The sequence below is a fragment of the Gossypium raimondii genome, chromosome 9 (assembly GCF_025698545.1).
Source record: "Gossypium raimondii isolate GPD5lz chromosome 9, ASM2569854v1, whole genome shotgun sequence".
Lineage (NCBI taxonomy): Eukaryota > Viridiplantae > Streptophyta > Magnoliopsida > Malvales > Malvaceae > Gossypium > Gossypium raimondii.
In genome coordinates this window covers 23616684-23637204 of record NC_068573.1, presented here as the reverse complement: position 1 = coordinate 23637204, position 20521 = coordinate 23616684, and the positions used below count along the sequence as shown (strand labels likewise).

The 20521-nt window shown below is 32.8% G+C and overlaps 1 protein-coding gene and 1 non-coding gene across 5 annotated transcripts; one reads left to right on the top strand and one right to left on the bottom strand.

The window, feature by feature from the left end:
- Window positions 1-3508: 3508 nt before the first annotated feature.
- LOC105798642 (histidine biosynthesis bifunctional protein hisIE, chloroplastic) lies at window positions 3509-6508 on the bottom strand. 4 transcript variants are annotated; one of them, XM_052620483.1, is made up of 6 exons: window positions 6259-6496; window positions 5743-5956; window positions 4543-4785; window positions 4404-4499; window positions 4141-4289; window positions 3509-3905 (listed from the first exon to the last, which is right to left on the bottom strand). In XM_052620483.1, exons 2-6 carry the CDS (start codon window positions 5908-5910, stop codon window positions 3698-3700), a joined length of 864 nt encoding a protein of 287 aa, XP_052476443.1. In that variant the 5' UTR covers window positions 5911-5956; window positions 6259-6496; the 3' UTR covers window positions 3509-3697. The 4 variants fall into 4 exon arrangements, 1 of the variants encoding a protein (XP_052476443.1); XR_008188554.1 differs by lacking the exon at window positions 3509-3905 and adding exons at window positions 5091-5265; window positions 5371-5429 and having other exon boundaries at window positions 4193-4289; window positions 4404-4785; window positions 6259-6506; XR_008188552.1 differs by lacking the exon at window positions 3509-3905 and adding an exon at window positions 5091-5429 and having other exon boundaries at window positions 4193-4289; window positions 4404-4785; window positions 6259-6508.
- A 13668-nt stretch (window positions 6509-20176) lies between these two features.
- On the top strand, window positions 20177-20282 carry LOC128032986 (small nucleolar RNA R71). The gene has a single exon (XR_008189323.1). It is a non-coding gene; the product is annotated as a small nucleolar RNA R71 (small nucleolar RNA).
- Window positions 20283-20521: the final 239 nt, after the last annotated feature.

The following is a 20521-nucleotide window of genomic DNA, read 5'->3' as shown; positions in this document are numbered from 1 at the left end:
AATCTCTCAAAGTTGTGTTAATAGCTCTACCGATGCCATCTATTTATAGGAAGAGAATATAGAACTCTTGTTGAGTTGTAGTGGTTTATTTCAAATAGAAAAACATCTTACTTAGAATAGGACTAGGGTGGATGAAACACCCTAGTATTCCTACAAGGTTTGTCACCCCCTTCATGTCCATGAGGGGTTTTTGAGCCTCTTTCACATCGAGTCCAATTACGAGTACTTTCTGGGTCTTTTTGAGCAATACTCTGTAATGTGGTCCAACCCAATTTAGCCTTTTTTTTATTTCCAAAAATAAACTTCAATATTTATATATAAAACAATTTTCTCATCCCTATTTTACATTAGCAAAATTTTGACGATTTTACCCATGATAAAATTTTAACGATTTTGCCTCTGATAAGATTTCAAGAAAATATGTTCAATATTTCGCAAATAAACATGTTCACTATGACTGAATGATTTATTTTCATTTTTTGATTTCAAAATAGTCCAAAAACATAAACTCATTCTTCCGGTCATTTTTAAGTAATCCATATAGAGGATTGCAAATGGATCATTTCCATTTCCATTAGGATTATTCCCATCGTATCATCTTTATTAGGGTAATTAGGCCACATACTACTGTACGTGAACCCAATATCTTTATCCTTAAGCTTCATCTTCAAGTCCTCGTCTTTATAACCATTGGGCATTTTTCCTTCCAAGCAATGCACATAAACACTTCTTAAGGAAATCATCTTCTCCACCTCTAAAGGGCTACCTTAGAGCAAATTTCGAAACTACCTTGTCACAAACTCATCAATAAGAGGCGACCTAAGCTCCAAGTATTGTTGTCAAGAAGTTGCAACCTCACGGGAAAAAATGGAGCTCTTTAGTGAAATGATGGCGAATCAAAACATACTTCCCCTTGTCTAGGCTAATATTGGTTACATGGCTATTTAAGATATTTGGTCACTTGTTCGTTTGTACCCTACCGCTTCATGAAATACAACATCCTTTGCATACCTCGATTCTTCCCTTGATCTGTAAGTGTAAGTTTGAAAAGGTTTTGGAAAGAAGACAAGAACCAGGGGCTTCCTATGAGCACAACAATCTATGAAGATAGCCATCAAATTCCATCAAGACAGGCCTATGAATTGTTTAAAAGCTATGCGATATGATTGAAGCACCTTGCAAAAAGGAATGTACAGAGGCAGGTGAAATCCGCCTTAAATTCATGAAACAATTTAAAGATGTTTGGACTCCTATTAGGATTGGAAGGTAGGTCTCCAAATGACATATACCTCAAGGACGAATAAACTCAAACTTGTAGTTATTGAAATGTATACTTCAACATCGGAATAACCTCTCTAACTCTATTTGCTCGGTACTACACCACACTATTAGATTAGTTACTACAACATGTTTTTATCTTTTCTACTTAGAACCTCAAAAATTCATAGTTGATAAGCTTGCACTTCTCTTTCCACTAGTACTGTTTCCTTTACTAGTCATTGTTGTTGATAAACGTCACACCACAATAAAGGAAAAGAAAAGATAAAGAAATGTGAAACTTACCAAAAATTTGAAAACATCGTCATCCAAACTTTTCCTTAACCAACTCTTCACCCTCGATAAATTTATAACTCAAAACATTGAATGCGAGAAGAAAGTGTAAGGAAAATAGAAAGATATAGATGAAAGCAAAAAAACTATTGAAGTATGGAAATCCAACTCCAACAACCTTTTTTTTATAAGGTTTAGGGAGTAAAATGTGCTCTAGAAGATTTGAAATTGTGTTGTAATACCTTAATATATGGTAAAACACTCCAAAAAAAGCCAACTCTCAAACTAGTAAAATAGTAACACATAACCACCACTCAATAATAGTCCCTTCTCCCACTAGCTATGCTAACTATAGGGCATATATCACCTTAAACCACGTTCTCATCAAATCAATATTTATTTTAAAATTTTCAAAATTTAGAGCTTTTGAAATGTTCTCAAAATTTTTCTAAGTCTAGATACCTACACTCCTCTCTGAAGATACACCTTGCACTAGCAAGTACCTCACAGAAATACAAGTTACTTCGTTAGACTCAAAGAAATCCTCATCGCCCTAGTTGACAAGTTGCAAAAGTCTTAACATATCAAGGAATGTCACTTAATAACCTCCCCTTCAATTGGGGAGGGGTAATTATTACACCTAGACCTTGCGAGCCCATGACTCTTCAAATCAACACCTTTGGCTAAGGACACAACTTTCGAGCTAAGATGCCTATGAGCTCAAGATCTTGTAAGCACAAGACCTAGCGAGCCCAAATCGATAGGACCACACACCTAACACAAACATGATATTTGCCTTTCACACATCACACATGTTCTTTCCTCATACATGACGACCTATTCTTATGGTGACAAGACATCAATAGGTTAGTTAAATTGACGTTAGTTAAATTCTAGGGAGTCTAAAACCAATATATGAATGATACGTGAGACCTTGGGTACTATAAAAGAAATCTTTAAAAGGGCTTACTAGACTAGAAAACGGATCGAGACACTCTTTTCTCTAGCACTCTCAACTCTCTTCTCTCAAATCCTTTCCCAACTCTCAAATGTTGATCACCTCAATCCTCCCATAGCTCTCTGGCCTCCGAGTAAACTGTCACAAACCTCCACAACCTACTTCATGTATCAACAAAATTCATCAATTTCTTCCATCAAATATTAGAATATATAAACTTGACTTTGAATAATGATTTTATGATTGTTACTTTACCATCAGCAACCCAAGTTCAATTTGCTTAAGAACATAATGAATTAGGGTTTTTCTTCATATTCCCAATTATGTATTCTGACCGTAAAACACCTTTCGACTCATCTCATCAGTGATTTTCTGTCCATTGACAAATTAAGAATCTATTGTTTGTGCATCAACAATTTCGAATTCTAAAATTTAGAACGTAAATTTTATTTTCTCAATTTCATTTTTGTTTCTAGTTTTGAATTGCAGCAATTTTGGTCTTCAATGTTGTTTTCTTCTTTCATTTTAACTTAGAAAGATGGATTTTTTATTATTAAACACCCAATTACTTTTAGACATGTTTATTTTCAATTTTTTCCACGAGCATTTATATAAGAAAAACATTAAAACTATTCAAAAGTTACTTGTTTGCTTCAAAACGAATTATATAAGGACTCAGTTGCTCATTTTTAGATTAGAGGACCCAATTTGCTCTTGAATTTCTAATAGTTTAACCAACAAAAATCTTACAAAACCAAACAAAAAACCTCTCCAACTAAATTGCACACATAACTTGTTTAGCAAGGTTCATTTTGTCTAAAGATTGAACAGACTTGGATTAACAATTTATATAGATAAAATGTACTCATATTGTAATCGACTTGGAAAAATATGAATGGTGGTCATGCCATACATAAACTTGACCCAACCCTTACTCAACTCATGACCTCCGCATCAAGCACCCAAGAAACAGAGTAAAAATAGAATATTATGGCAGAATTAAGAAACAAAATGCATCTTATTGTGATACAAGAAAAGGTCAAGTAAAATCAAAATACATGTACTTCGAAAAGAAAAGCAAAAAACTGGTAATTATGATAGAGATAGGTTATTTCAAATTTATTGAAAACAACCTAAGCAAGGGATAAAAGCTGCAAATCTAGACCTTAGCAAAAGTACAGCTTACATTTAACTCTTGGTTGATGCACGGCTTTGCTTCTCCTCTATACCCGATTGAGAGAATCTACGCCGAAGAACTTCTAGAACATTTTCTATCTTTACATCTTTGTGCCTTAGCAAAACCATAGCATGGTAGATCACATCTGCCATTTCTGAGGCAGTACATGAACTGTCCTCTTTCTCCTCCAGCGGTCGGCACAATTCATCTGCTTCTGCCCTGCAATAGTAAACTGATCACTTAATTTGTTTATATAAAATTCAACATGCAAATACTATACACATACTCTTAGACATGCTAAAGAGTAAAGACTTCAAAACATGGGGCATATACCATATACACACTTCTAGACATGTTCATTAGTGGTTTAACACTACTTTCTTTGTTTTTGAATTTTTTGCAGTTCTTTATGGGACACATACTACTATTGTAGCTTAAGGTAATATAACTTTACCGGATTTTTGCGCACAACAAATTTTCATCAAGTAAGAGCCGTTTAGTCCACGAAGGCTTTCCATGTTTCCCTGCTAACTCTAATTCTCTTTTGGAAATTGTAGACTCTAATGAGTATAAAGTTGTCAATGCCAAGTTAGTTTCTTCAACCTACAAATACAGACCAAGTTAAATAAGAACTTGCAAATAATACCGTATAAGGTAGTGTAGCAGTAGAACTAAAAGATTGTGACAGCACTTTTGTTAAAGATGAGAGCTGCTTACTTCTTGCTCCTTCACCAAATCACCTATTGATGTGAAATAGCATGTCTCTAACCCTGTGTGACAGGTAGGGACATCAGGCTTCCCAAGGTAAATTATCTAAAGGAGAAGTTTCAGTTATGTCAAACTTCATAAATTAAGCAATCAATAAGATGTCAACAAATATGTCATAAATGTTGATGAAATTGTTGGAAGTTTCTCCTTTTGTCCACAATGTTGCCCCTGATCGACTGAAGAACGTTGCCTTCCTAGAAGTGATAGTTGTAGCTAGTGCATCCCTATTGACAAAGCCTTGCATTAATATGGCTCCTGTGTCAACATTTTGAGCTATAGCCACTGCCAAACCTTTGTCATCCCATTTGATACTGTCCAACAATGTATCAACCTAAAATTAAAACTTTTAGGTATTTAGGTCCTTATAGATGTGGGGGGTTTTTGAAAATATACAGAAGTCTAAGGGAATATATATACAAAATCAATGAGATACCATACAAGAATAACAACTTCACTATAACCATGCGTCTACATAGTGTAAAGAACTACCATATTGTATTTTCACTAGTAATAAAACAAATTTCCACAATCAATATAATTTAAACAAATTAGAGATTTGATTTTTAAGAATAAAGAACTGAAATCAGAAAACCATAGAGACAGAGGACAAGAGGTTCGAAAGCAAAGGGGTTTTACCAATCACCACCAAGCACTCAATGGCTTAGAACCTCAACTCATAGTACCAGGCAACATTTGAATCCTTCCAGAGATGTTTACCATCAATCCTATATTTTATTTTTCCAGATATGTAACAATTCATACCATAATGGATAAGATTGGGACCTCCCATATTCCAGTTAATTCCTAGGCACTAGTCAAAACACATAGATGAAAATAGGGTTAGAGGAATACTAATAACATTATTAGCTGTTTCAGGACTATTTTATCTTGGCCTGCAAATGCCGAGATAACTTACCAGTAATAATATCGGCATCAAATAGGCATGAGTTGTGGCAAAGAAGCCTGGATTCATGGCTAAGGCAAAGTAAGTTATTAGTGCAAGACTGCTTAAATAAATTCGAAGTTCGATAATCCTTTTCTTCTATCTGACACCTCCATTTGTTAGTAGCTAATCAATCTACTTGTCCTTATGTCCTCATTTGGGAAAGATACTTTATTAGATAGTATTTTAACACTTCTTCTTCAAGGATAAGGGGTAAAGTCGTATAAAATCCATACTTGCAAACTATTTAATCAGCCAATGCCTTGATGGAGTAAAAGACAAGCAGATAATTACTAAAAACAGTTGGCTGCTTCATCAAGCAAATGCACATTAAAGAAAAAGTACCTTGGATTCAATGTTGACATCGTTGGAAATTTTCCTCAACGAAGAAAAAACAACAGCATTTATCCTTTTCTTATTGTTGAATCCACCACAAACACCAGCAGGAAAGAAGCTACAAGCTTTGAAAGGAACTCTTACAGGTTGAACACAAGGGAGAGATGAAATCGCCATTGAAGCTTCAAATGTAAATCTCGGCTATAATTGCAGTAATGTCAAGCTGAAAATAAAAATGGTAAAACAATATTACTAACAAACTAAAAAAACCAGAAGAATGTCATTAGTTTTAGTGAAAACGATGGTGAACCTCTTTAAAAAGATAAAACTTGATTTTTCATATATAGTTGCTCCCTTTTTTGAACCACAACAAGAAGGGAAACCTAGCTAAGGTTGAGATTGAATATAAAGCCACACAGTTTATAGTTTCTATTGCTTCAAGGGACGAGTCATACGGGAATGAATCAAAATTCACATTTTTTTCAGAGAAAAGAATGGGATGTAAAATGTTAGCAAATAAAAAACCTTTCTTGTAGAAGGATGTCAGGCAATGGAGAAGCAAGGACACGGATCTTCCCCTCTCGTACTGGTGTCGTACGGAACACAATCTGTCAAGACACTGATGTCCAAAAATGGACACGAATGACTAGCGACCGGCGAGCGGATGAAGAAGAAGAAGCAGTCTGCTGGTGAGTGATGAAGAAGAAGTAGTTGTGGCGGCTGAAAGGAAGGAGAAGTTATGGAATTACTCTAAGGTTATATTTTTTGTTGTATTAAACTCACCGTTTCTTTTTTTTGATGGAAATTAACCTCACCGTTTCATTAAACTGTTTGGGGGGATTTTTTACTCGTGGGGTTTTTTTCCTCGTATTTTTTTTTGGTAAACTACACTTAAGGTCCGCCAATTATTAGTAAGTTTACAGTTTGGTCACTCAACTTCAAAAAGTTATAAAAGCGTCACTGAATTATTCGAAAATTTTCATTTAAGTCACTAAATTACTTGAAACTTTTTTATTTAAGTAACTAGAATGTTAAGTTTTTTTTAAAGTCCTACTATCGAGCTCCATCGACGATTCAATAATTAGTACGATGGATTAGCACCCATTAACAAGTAGAAGAACATACATTAAATTCAAATCAATCTAACGGTCAATGTTGAAGATTAGAGAAGAAATCTATTTTGATTTTTGATTCGCAAATTTGTGACGTTTAAAATTATTTCATAAAAAAACTGAACTATAAAAGAGAAGAGGAATGAGAGATTTCAATTGGTGCAAACAATGTAAAAAGAAAAAGGTCATACAATATCGATTTTAACAATCCTATGACTTAAAAGAAAACTTTCGAATAGTTCAGCGACCATTTTTTACCTTTTTGAAGTTGAGTGATCAAAACGTAAACTTACTAATAATGTAGACCTTGAGTGTAATTTGCCTTTTTTTTAAAAAAAATCAAGCTTTGGTTATTAATTAGGTTAAAATATGGTAGTCCTTGTATTTAAAAAATTAAAAAAAAATCAATCTTTTGACCTTTTCAATTTAAAAATCTTACTCTGTATTTTTCGTTAAAAATTGTCAAGATGTTTATTTTTCATCAATTATATGTCGCATCACATAAGAGTAGCCTAATCAACATGACAATTTGAAAAATTTCATGAAAATACCTACAATTTTAACGATTTGAATAAAATTTCAAATCAAAAGGTAAAATGACTTAACTTTTAACCTTTTAATTATAAGGGTTAAATTTTAAATTTTGTCAAAGTACAATAACTAATAGTATATTTTAACCTATTAATTATAAGATATTAAGGTTATTCGGCTCAAGCTATACGTTGGGTTTTAGAAACTATTACAAATAACAATTAATTTATAAAAAAATTAGTTTAATATATTTTAATTAATTAAGATTAAATTGAATTATCAAATGCTTTCTATTACTGAAACCCTTATTTGAGTTGATGTCACATGTTCATGTCTAGGGACTAAACCCGTATTTAATGAATTTATAAATAAATTATTTATCACTACACCAATGATAATTATTGTGTAAATTTTTTAAAAAAACTTAAAATAATTCCTCTCACCAAATTTGTTTATCTATATTTACTATTAATAAAATTCCTAATTGAGTTTGTGTAATGGGTAATCGAGTCTCAACTCGATTAGAGAAATTACTTTAATATCCTCACATTTAAAATGATTTATATTATTTGAGGATACTTTAATCTTTTTATTTAAAAAACCTATAAAAATAAAAATATTCATATGGTAGGATTTGAGCCCACATTAATTGGGTTGGAAGATTAAGTTTATCAATCAACCAAAACTTAATTTTAGTGTGTTTTTATTCATTTTATTTTAACATGTACAATTTATTATCTCCATGAGTTGCATATTTATATTTTATATATGCTTTATATAAAGTTTCGACTAAATTGACGTCACCCATAATTAGGTCTCAACTTAGTTATTATATTACCAAAAGGTCATTATTTTAAAAATTAATAAATATTAAATTAAGCATACTTTTTCTTTTAATATAAAAATCTAGAAAAAAATTCATGCTTACATGGGATTTGAACCTAAAACACTAAACATATACTCTTTCAATTTTACTATTTCAACTAAACTAACATTTATATGACTTCATAATAAATATATTATATAAATTTTCACCTATCGTGGATATGCCATAATATTATTGATAATATTTTCGATCGAGTTAGTATCATAAGTTAACTCGAGACCAACTCAAGAAAAATGGCAATGGTCTCTCCTACCTTAACCAGTGGTAAAGTGTTTGCTCCTTGCCATAGGTATGAAGTTGCTTTAAAACTCGTGGCCAACATATTGGAAAAAAGTTTAGTTTGAAAACAATTTTCTTGCAAATCAGAAAAGAAAAAATTTTGAAAATCGACCCTGTTTATGATATTTATAGCAATAAACCCTAAACCAAAATCATACCTATGTTTTCGAATAAACGGATCATTGTCATTCCCAACATTCAACCAAATGATCTTCCCCTCTATTCTCGTACCACTAATTGCTTCGAGTGTGGGCTCAATCAAATTGAATCAAAACACAGAACTAGAAATAGTTTTCTTTTTTTTTGGGTGAAAACGAAAATTCTCTTCTTAAAATAGAAATCAGCATAATTGTTATTCCGATAAAATATATTTAATAGTTGAGAATAAATTCTCTATATTTTTCTACAAAGTAACAATATCTTAAAGTAGTGTAAATAGCTCTACCAGGACCATCTATTTATAGGAAAAGAAGACAGAATCCTTGTTAAAATGTATAAGTTTATTTCAACTAGAAAAATGTAATCCTAGTTCAACTAGTATGTAGGGGGCGACAACCCTAATTAATAATATAAGGGTTTGCCATCCCAGTTTATAACATAAAAGACTTTTGGGCCTCTTTCATATCGGGTCCAATTACAATTGCTCTCCTGGCTTTTAATCAAATACTTTATAATTTGATCCAACCTATTTTTTTTCCCAAAAAATAAAGTTCATTATATTTTCAATTAAATAATTTCTCAACCCAATTCTAATTTCGTTCAAATCATAATGACTTTACCTTAAAAGAATCTATGAGAAAATATATTTAATATTTCCACATTCAACGGTTCACTATGACCAAATGATTTATTTCCATTTTGAACTTTATTAATTGAAAAATATTAATTCATTTTTTAGGTCATTTTCATTTTTCATTTTCATTTTGGAAAAAACCACATTCATTTCCAAATGATTCCATTTCTCCATTTTCATTTTGGAGAAAAAACCATATCTAAATTTTTCCTATTTATCCATTTCACCATTTTTATTCATTTATGTTCATTTAATTCAACATGCAATTCATTTCCGGTTTCAATGAGCTAGCGGAGGGACCAATTGGACATATACAATTAAGGCTCAAATGATTAATAATTAAGTTCCAACATTTCACCTATTAATTATAAATTCATCTAGTCATGAAGTCATTCCACTATAGTATCGTGATTGAGCTCTCCCCAACGACATACTATTACGAAGGCATCCCGATTAGTGCTCGTCCAATGACCTTGTCATAAATGTATTACCCTCATAGGATATTCTTAATCTCTTTGGGATAATATTCATTCTCCCAATATGATTATTATTTATCTCATGGTAACTATTACATCTTCCTTCATGAAAAGTCAATTACTATCAAATAGTAATCAAGTCATTCATCACAAAGACGAACGAACCGTGACCACGTTTACTTTTCATCAAGCATGTAATGCCAATAAGAGAATATCATTTACTCGTGTCTCAGGTTATGAATTTCACTGTTGTGCATGACACTACATACTGCATAAGTAGTACGCCTAACGCACCAGCTTTTGGTTCCTTATCTATTTGAACTCAAGCTTTTACTTACATCAAAATGTACGAGTCATGCATACATAGTCTGTCATCCACTCAGGATTTAGGTATGTCACACTATGAACACCACAAGTGAATAAATCCATAAACGGATTTAAGATTTATTCTTCTTGGTCCTAGTTCAATCTACTGCCAGTCCTGTCAGTCACATCCATATCTCTATCTTCTAGGAGTCATCCGCTCCAATGCCCAAGACAAAACATCTCCCTAATTGTACTTAATAGACAACATATTAGTCTTTCAATCAGTTTGCTCATTTTTTTTATTAAACTAAGGACATGTTTAAGTTCATCTACTAATATAAGTTGTCTTTCTGTATTATGATATGACCACGTAATACTGCTTAGTATTAGTTTAAACATTAGACAACTAATGAGAAACATTTGCTTCCATTTTTTCATGCAAAAACAATATGAGGACAATCATATAAAGTATATTAATGTAATCAATGAATTTGTTTTATTAACTAATCTATTCCAAAAAAAAATACAAGTTTACAAATGAATATACTACATTCAATGCACCAAATCCAGCACAATATCTACCCCTATAGAACGATTAGTCTCTAGGCTCGCTCCGGTGGATATCTTGGGAATCCCCCCCCAAAAAAAGATTTCCTTTTACCCACAATTTAAACTATTTTTTATTTTAGTTTTTATTTTAGTTTCGTAAATATTATACATGTGTTATTATTATTAGTTTCAAATATTACATTTCATTATTTATGTTATGTTATTTATAAATACAACTATGCAATCTAAATATGTGGTTTTCACATGCATACGCATGTGATAGAATTTCTAGTATTAATAATGTATTTGATTGAGTTGGTGCCACAAGTTAACTCGGCACCAGCTCAAGATTGACGACAGTACTATGATTAACAGTTTAATCAAAATTTTTCATTTTAATATTTTACATATTTCATGTGTTATTATTTATTAGTTTCAAACCATATATTTCATTAGTTATTTTATGTTATTTTTAAACACACATTTGCGTTCCAAATTTGTGGTTTCCATATGCATGTGATAGAATTTCTAGAATTAACAATGTATTTGATTGAGTTGGTGTCACAAGTTAACTCAGCACCGACTCAAGATTGATGACAACACCATGATAAACAATTAAATTAATTTTTTTCATTTTAATATCATACATATTTCGTGTGTTATTATTAATTAGTTTCAAACCATAGTTTCATTATTTATTTGATGTTATTTTTAAACATACATTTGTGTTCTAAATTTGTGTTTTCCACGTGTGTAATAAAATTTCTAGTTTTAATAATATGGTTGTAAATAAATGAAGTATTTTAACATAAAAAATATATAAATTTTTTTATTGTTGTCTCCTATTGTACTTGTATCATCATTTTCTAAACATTATCGTGTCGTTGTGTTCATATTTTATTGTGCCTGTATTGCATGCTTGTGTCCATGATTCGTTGTGTCCATGCTTATGTTCATATTTTTTTTAAGTATATTTGCTCACCGTAGGTATACTATTAATTGATAAGTGAACTTGCCTTAATCAGATTTTTAGTTGGTTTACGACTGCATCAAGCTTCACAAATAAACATAAGCAGGTTCGCATGCCTCATAACAACATACTTAAGAGTTCGCAGCACAACTTAGACTTCTCACACGAAAAAAAAGTTCACATAACTAGAAAATATATGAGTTCGTAGTTCAGTTTAAGGCATAGGCTCACATACTTATCAGACTTCGCATGAAATCACATAATATAAGAGTTCGCTTAGCAACAATCAGGATAAGTTCGCAAAGCACACATGATATCATAGGATTACAATCAAAGGAATGGGTTGGCTAAATATGAACAATTCACAGATATATCATGCTTATGCAAATAGATAGACTTTGCAATCAAAAAGAACATGCATGCAATGGTTATTGTAATTCAATAGGGTTCACGTATAATCATAGGCTCGCATACCTTACCAGTGGTTCACCTGTAATAAAATAATTATAACAGGGGTATGCATGTAAATATGGCACGCAACATGCAATAAACCTTAATCAGAAATCTAACTTGCATGTAAATAAAAAACAATACTCTTATGCATGGATAACATCAACTTTATTTATGAAATAACAAGTACTTTAAACATGATTCGTAAATTAATGTAATGAGAATTTAAATGTAACTAAATATTCTAAACTTTAAATAATATTGTTATATTCATAAAGTTAGAAATATAACATTTAACTCTAAACCCATCACGATAATCCTATCGCCTTTAACCCAAGTTCACCAACATCTGCTCAATAGTGCACCTCGCCACATCAACAACCTCGCCAATGCTAATCTACGACGTACTTACTAAGAATAAGTAAGAGAGGATGGGTGAGTTCATTGTGAACTCAATGAAAAAAAAAACATTAGGGTATATTTCAAAGCTAGAGTTTAAAAAAAAAACTTAATTCTTGAAAACATTTCGCATTGTATGTGAGGTTTCAAGACCCAGTTCACACATTCTGTTAGAAAACATAACTTTGGAAATAGTTTTGAAAACTCATTAGCCTTTTTTTAAACATACTTGGCAGGGCTTGCCTTAAAATCGTGAGGCCTATTTCGTTTATCAAAAACCTTTTAAAACCGTGTCTGGGTTCACCCTAAAATCACGAAGCCAGCTCACACTTTTTAGAAAAAAACCTTTTCTTTGAACAATGTCTACTTAGCTCACAAGACATTCACACTTACGAGTAGAGTCTACCTTAGGTCGCAAGATTGGCTCATGAATTTGTCTCGTTGGATACAATCCAACTAAACTCGTAGAGGAGCATGCACTTTGAGATATATCACACTAGCTTGCTTAGAGCTGAGCTCACTAATGAGCATCATCCCTTAAGCTCGCATGGGGAGCTTCGCTGATACATAGCTTGTCACTTAAGCTCACGTGGGGAGCTTCGTTGACACATAAGTTATCAATTAAACTCACATAGGGAGTGTCGTTGATACACAACCTATCACTTAAGCTCATGTAGAGAGCTTCCCTGATACACAACTTCTCCCTTAAGCTCACGTTAGGAGCTTCACTGATACATAACTTGTAAAACCATTTCTAAAAATATTCTTTAAAACCTTAGCACGCATAGGAGCTTGCAAAAAATTGTGCTTTAAGAATCATAATTTCAAATCGTATTTGAAAACAAAGGTTCGTAGCTTTAAAACATATCTTTTCAGAAAACTTACCTTTGAAAATTGTTTCGAAAGCATAATTCTTAAAAAAACCATATCAATATAAACTGAACAACTTAATAGTTAACTGATCCCCTCCGAACGTACTAACGTCTAGAGTAGAAATCCAATATATTAAAAAGGCAGTATCTGCAAGTATACGGGTTAGGTTGTAATATAGTTATAATGGAGTAGATGAGTACTTCGAGGATCGTACCCAAGGGAAGTGAGTACAAATTTAATTCTAACCTAAACACAAATAGATCTAATAAGTACTTTAGATTGATTATATTAAAATGAAAGGAAGGTTTTAGGGATTTTTAATCATAATAATGAGAAAAGTAATAAATAAATAATGAGAAATCAAATAGTAGAATCTATAAAATCTGAACATGGGTAATTAGCTCGTTTCGGTAATCATAACCAACTGCCGCTTTGGGTTTTCTTGTTCAATCAGATCTTCTGATCTCCCACTAGTATAATGACTCAACAAGAGCTATTTATCTCTCGACCTTACAGTCTAGACCAGTTCGAGGTTAATGTGTTCACGGATAGACCATTCCAATTTTGGGTTAATCCCTACCTTATTGACTTCCTAGGATCATCAAGCTTAGGGTTTAAGTTCCTCCTTTCTCCAACAGCTGATCCGCTAAGAGAACCTTACAAAATAGTTAATTAATCATACCTCTACTCACTAATCCCCATATGAGGATTAGTTCCCCATGGATCTCATAAACAATATAGACTTGATATATAGAATAGACATGAATAATAATTCAACAATATAAAGTTTAGAAGAAGCTTGATTTGTATTGAATAGAATGTCGAATCCTCACAGAGTTTTATCAAGTTCACAAATTTGATCTCTTCTGCAAAAGCAAAGAACAAAAATGAAATAAACCTAAAGCCTACGAAAAGAGAAAAACGAAAGACTAAAACTAGGAAAAAAATTATACAATATGAAAAGTTATCCATAACATGTGTTAAATGAGCCTATTTATAGACTTAGAGCGGTCATCGTCTTAACCCTAGGTTAGCTGCCATCCTTGTGCTTTAATGTTTGATTGTGCAGACCAAAATTCCACTAGCTTGAAATTCTTTCCCATAAAAAGGTGATGTCACGACATACCAAGTCCTGTGTCGCAACATCGAAGACAGTTTGCTTCATCTTTAGGATATTTTCAAGAGTGTGTTGCCACATCCTCAAGCTGTGTCGCGACGCCGAAGGCAATCTCAATATTTTTCTATTCCGCTCCCTATGTTGTGACATCCAACTCTCCGTGTTGTAACACAAAGACCAGTATTGAGTTAACATACATTCTAATGGTCTCCTGCGCGGTCATAAAGCATATTAGCTTACCCTTAGGCCTCATTCGACCCCTAAGGTTAATCAAAGACTCAAATTACATATTTTATTTAACGTAAATAGAATTACGAAAACCTAACTAAAACTTAACCAAAGTGCTTATATTCAAGCTCCTAGAGTGCGAAAACTATTTCAATCTGCTACATCGAATTACGAAAGATCAAACTCCTCCACACTAAAGTCATTACTTATCCTCAAGCAAAGTAAACAAAAATAGTAAATGAAAAAACGACATTTGAGCAAATATGGTACAAATGTCAGCTTTGGAGAACATGAATAAACATTTCATACTTATACATAATCTCAGTATGATATATAGCTTACTTACCTCTTTCGATATCAAACACCTAAGTTCAGTATATTACAAAGAATACAAGCATTAAGGGTCCCAAATGTAAGGATCCATAAATAAATTATACAAGTACTTTGATTATCGTAGCAGAATACAAAAAGTCATAAATATAACTATTCAATATGATGTCAAATTGCAAATAAGTCTACCTAGATCATATAGGGCTTTTTAGCCTGTAACGTTCTGAGGCTTGGGACAGGTATGAAATTTAAGAACAGTAAGCATCAAATTGTTTCAAACACGAAAATAGTTTGACACATCATATTGTCCCTTATTCTCCCATTTAGTGATCCTTTTCCACCCAACGCTTTATTTCTCCTTCTCTCACATTCCTTATTTCTCCTTACAGAAAATCTTAGCATCATATAACAACTATGGTTAGCTCATAATTTTTTGTGCACTAATGAACAAGTTTTTTTTTCTATTTTGAGACTTTGTCACTTTTCTTTCTTTTTCATGATACCTCATTCACAAATGCTTTTACTTTTCACGTCATTTTTCTACTCATTTACTTTTTTTTTTCGTTTTGCACTTTTAAGCTAAGCTAACCTATAATCACCATACTACACTTATTTTTCTATCACTCTGTTTTTACAAAACCACCGTAATGTATCTACTTAACACTCAATATGTATGGCCAAACTTCTATAATCATGCAATTCAGGATCAAATAAAAAGGTAAGCACAAATTATTGTTTTTGGCTCGGGTTTTTGTATAGAGGTCTATCAAGAAATATTTTTCGACTCAAATAGGTACTAAGGATGAACAAACAAGGGTTAGCTTTTTGGCTCTGAGCGTATACCAAACAATGCCTTAGGTCATCCCAAAGTATCTCAATATTCACAAATCTAGTCAAGCAAAAAACCACAAATTCAATCATATATTTTTCATACTAGCTTGTACGTTTCCTTGTATTCTCTATATCATTTGGTACATTCAATTGCTTAATGCCTATTTACAGTGTAATATATAGAACTTAATAATCTAATAATAAAAATTTTAAAATCACCTATCATCATGCCTATTTTACCGTAAATATAATCAACCTATATACATGCTCTTAACCTATCACTTGTATTTCTACAAGTTCAAGCACACAAACGATAAGAAAAATCAAATATAAGCGTAAAAATTAAACAAATTTTCTATGTTACCCCACACACTTTAGATAACACATTCTCCTCAATGCGTAGCCCTAAAAATATAAGGAAAGAAGTTACCCGATTGGTCATGATAGCTCCGTAGGTAATTGGTGGGTGTTTCCTTCTTTGATCGTTGAAAACTCAAAAATTGTTTTGCCTCTTCCATGTGAGGTTCCTAAATAGAAAATTAAAACAAAATACATAACAAATAATAATATATTATTACTCCTACTTATAACAATGTAAATAAAAAAATCATCCCAAATTTAATACAATCTTTAAAAATTAATGCTTCAATCATCCTCCTCAAAATCCATCTCGTCATTTTCCTCTCCTTCCTAATATCCTTCTTCCCCTTTGCTCTCATGCTCATCTTCTTCCTGCTCTAGATGCATTGGCCCAAACATATCTGGCGTGTAATTAGGTACCCTAATATTGTTCTACCGTGTAAACTCCTAAAAAATTAGACCTGACTCCTACATCCAGTCTATCACTCAATCCATCTTTGGATGGCTACTTTCGCCAATTTCTTGTCGAGTGGTCGATTTTGCTTTCTTTGAGACGAAGCCAGAGCGGCCGTCATCTCTTGCTGGCGTTTGTTCAACTCCTTTATTTGTTTTTACCGAAGCTCAGTGTACTTTGTATACAAGGTATCATCAATTATGCTTCGAGATGGCTTCATTGATTGCTCCATGAATGCCATTGGAACACCTACTCTTTTGCATAAAGTCGTCACTAAGTGAGGAAAGAAGACTCCCACTTTTTGATTGTTAACGCATCGCTTCATATTTTGATATATCCATCTTTCGATGCATATCTCTTTCTTCTGCAAAATAGTATAAAAAAAATCTCTCAAAATGTATTGACATTAGACACATTTAAGGTAGGGGCTTTTCAAGTGCACAAAAAATTAATCCATATTTTTGCCTCAGGAAACATTATTGCTTGATTAAATGAGGTTGGGATATCAGTACTTGCGCAACATTTCCATTTACCCCTTATTTATGTTAGGAAGTTTATAATGTTACCCATGTTTATATCTTAAAAATATTCTAAATTCATTTCTTCTATAAAATCTTTTTCATAAAATGGAGCATTATAAATTTCACACATAACCCGATGGGTAACACATATTTCCTTCCCTCGCGTTGGTACAATTTCCCATGTATAGAATTCTTGCACTATAGGGACCACAGCAGAGTCTTTAAGATCGTACAAAAATGTTCTCATCTAAGATATCTAACCAAAGGCCATATCACCTGATAGAGAACCATCAATGGTTGAAATCCACTTTCTTAAATAAATGTTTTCCCCTGAATTTCTACAAAATATTTCTCCACATTTGGATTCGAGAAATTAGAGGGATTCAAAACCGCTGATAGTTTCGATTCATTAGTTCTTCTAACCTTCCTTGAAGGCATATTGAATACTATTGTATGCTTAAAAACTAATTAAGTATCAAGCAAAAATTTCAATTAAACAATAAAATTAAGTTAAAAACCCTTAACCTTGAGGGAAGATTCGTTAGATTCCTTGAGAGTGCTTGTTGTATCGTCTCTAGCCTATCATGCCAATCTTGCACCAAAGAAAATTACATGGAGAAGAAGAGCTGCACAAGGAATACGAAAAGACAAAGAAAACTTGGGGTTTTAAGATTTTTAGGTTTTAAGAGATTTAAGGGTTTTGGAGAAGAGTAGAAGTTAAAAAAGTTTTAAATGATAATTAACTGTGTTTTAATGTGAAAAATAAGGATTTTAAGGTTTAAAAACTAGTTAAAATAAGGGTTAGGCATTTGGGTTGCATGATCGGGTTGGGTCAACCCTATAGAAAATTGTAGCAATGCCATGACATAGGGGTTTCGTGTCGCGACACTCTCTAAAATTTTAGAATTCTAGGTATACTATCTTTGGTTTCGAGAAATAAGGAGTTCATGTCACAACATCGAGTCAGTTTTCTTAATTCCTTCAATTCTAGCTTTGGTGTTGCGACACAGGGCTGCTGTGTTACAACACAAGCTCTGTTTTTTCCTAAAATTCTAATTTCTAGAGTGTCATGGTTCTTAAAAAAACGTAAATTTAATATAAATTAGAATCTATATTAAACAATTAGTTAGATATATAATAATTTAAATAAAATTAAATATCAATTTAATTTGTCAAGTTTTATTGCCGTATTCATCTGACTGCTCCATTAATGTACTTGAGGATGTGTTTTTTTTCTTTCACTGGTAGTTTATCGCCCTTCGTGCCACTCCACCTTTTTCTGCTTGTTACTTTCTTTAAATTTGTTTATTCAACCTGCACTAATTATGGAAAATATTTCCCTTGCTTTGGGGTAATCAGATTTATAAATAGATATTGCATACAATAATGTTGTAGCTTTTCCCAATTTTCCCCACTCTGTTGGTGACCACATTTAAAATTTTATGTTTCGCCATTAATCTTTATGATTAATTTATTTTTCTTCTAGATCAATGGTAGACCTTGATGTAGCTAGAAAAGGTTTGCCTAACAGAATGGGTATCTCTCGATCTTTTTCAAAGTTTAAGACTGCAAAATCTGTAGAAATGATAAAGCTACTTACTTTGACTAACACATATTCCAATTGTCCTTTCAGATGCACCGAGGATCTGTCAACCAACTGTAGTGTAATTTGCGTGCTCTTGAGGTCCCCTAACCCAAGTTTTTCACATATAGATAAATGCATTAAATTGATGCTAACTTCAAAATCACATAGGGTCCTATTAAAATGGATGTTCCCTATTTTTAAGGAGATTGTAAAATTTCCTGGGTTTTTTAGCTTTTGGGGAACCTGTCTAGATATAATAGCACTACAGGAAGCGCTCATATTAACTTGTTCACCTGCCTTAATTTTCCTATGCTTAGACATGATTTATTTTAAAATTTTGGCGTATTTAGGGACTTTCTTAGTTAGTTCAATCAAGGGCAACTTAACATTTAACATTTTAAACAAGTTCAAAAAGTTTACAAACTTGTCTGCATCTAGTTTTTGTCTCTCTTTCAACCTTGAAAAGAATGGTACCTGTGTGATAGCAGATTCCTTGGTCGAATCTTTCTCCGACTTAGCTACCGGTTCAGTTGCCTCCTCTAGTTCTGGTTCTTTGATAGTCTCCCGAGGTCCTCTTAAAGATCTTCTACATCCTCTCTTATCTCCTATTGTGTCAAAGTTTCTGGGCTACTCAAGATTTTTCCCAAACAAAGCACAATTGCTTTCACTAACTCATTCCCTTCCTTTTGAGGATTATTTTTAGTATTACTAAGAATGTCGATGCCAAATTATTTTTTGATATCTCCCATAATACTTATCAATTGGCTCATCTGATCTTCCAGATTAGTCAGTGTTTTTGTCAAATTAGTGTACTTAGATTGCACTTGTTTCACACCTATCCTCATTGACTGCATTTCTCCCTCTATTTGATCCAAGCATTGATTGCATATAGTATGGTCATTTGGGGTAGCCCTTTTCTAAGGTTTCTGTAAATAAGAATGTTGATAAGTAGCGTTTTTGACTTTATTCGAAGCATTACCTCCTCTTTGACTTCGTCCCTATCTTAGGTTTGGATGATCTCTCCATCCAAGATTGTAAGTATTCGAATAAGAGTTTCCGCCTCGATTCCCTATGTAATTCACATCTTCGATTGGATTGTTAATATAATGAAAGAGTGGTTTGTCCCCTCAATATATGGATGGTGCACTATTCTCAGACTTTATGCGGTTGATTCTATGCACTAGCTACTAATATCTATCATCTTCTTGGAAAACCTTTACCGTAGATAGTCTCTGGCCATATGTATATTGTTCAGTTGGCCATATTTTCTATTAATTCGTACGCATCCTCGTACATTCGGTTCATTAAGGCTCCTCCTGCGGCTCCATCCAATCATAACCTTACGTATACGTCCAACCCATTATAAAATATTTGCAATCGTAACCATTGGGGCAATTCGTGATGTGGACATTTCTTAATCAGCGTATTAAAATGCTCTTGAGCTTCATGAAAACTCTCTCCCTCTAACTGTTTGAACAAAGTAATCTCTCTTCTTAGCTAGTCTATCTTGCCAATGGGGAATAACTTTTGTAGGAATTTTCCTACAAGTTCCTCCTATGTTGTGATGGACCTTGGTGCCTGCAAATCTAACCAAGAGAAGGCATTATCTATTAATGAGAAGGGGGACAATCAAAGATGAATAGTGTCATTTGTGACCCTGTTATATTTAAAATTGTCACAAAGCTGGAGGAACTGTTTAAAATGCTAAATCGTATCTTCTATCATCGTTCCTCGAAAC

What these genes read in the sequence shown, in the direction of transcription:
- LOC105798642 (XM_052620483.1), bottom strand. Translation starts at nt 5,910, where the DNA reads ATGGCGATTTCATCTCTCCCTTGTGTTCAACCTGTAAGAGTTCCTTTC. An exon ending in TTGTTGACATCTTATTGATT is followed by an intron (nt 4,500 to 4,542) that starts GCTTAATTTATG and finishes CTTCTCCTTTAG; the next exon opens with ATAATTTACCTTGGGAAGCC. An exon ending in ATTTGGTGAAGGAGCAAGAA is followed by an intron (nt 4,290 to 4,403) that starts GTAAGCAGCTCT and finishes CTGTATTTGTAG; the next exon opens with GTTGAAGAAACTAACTTGGC.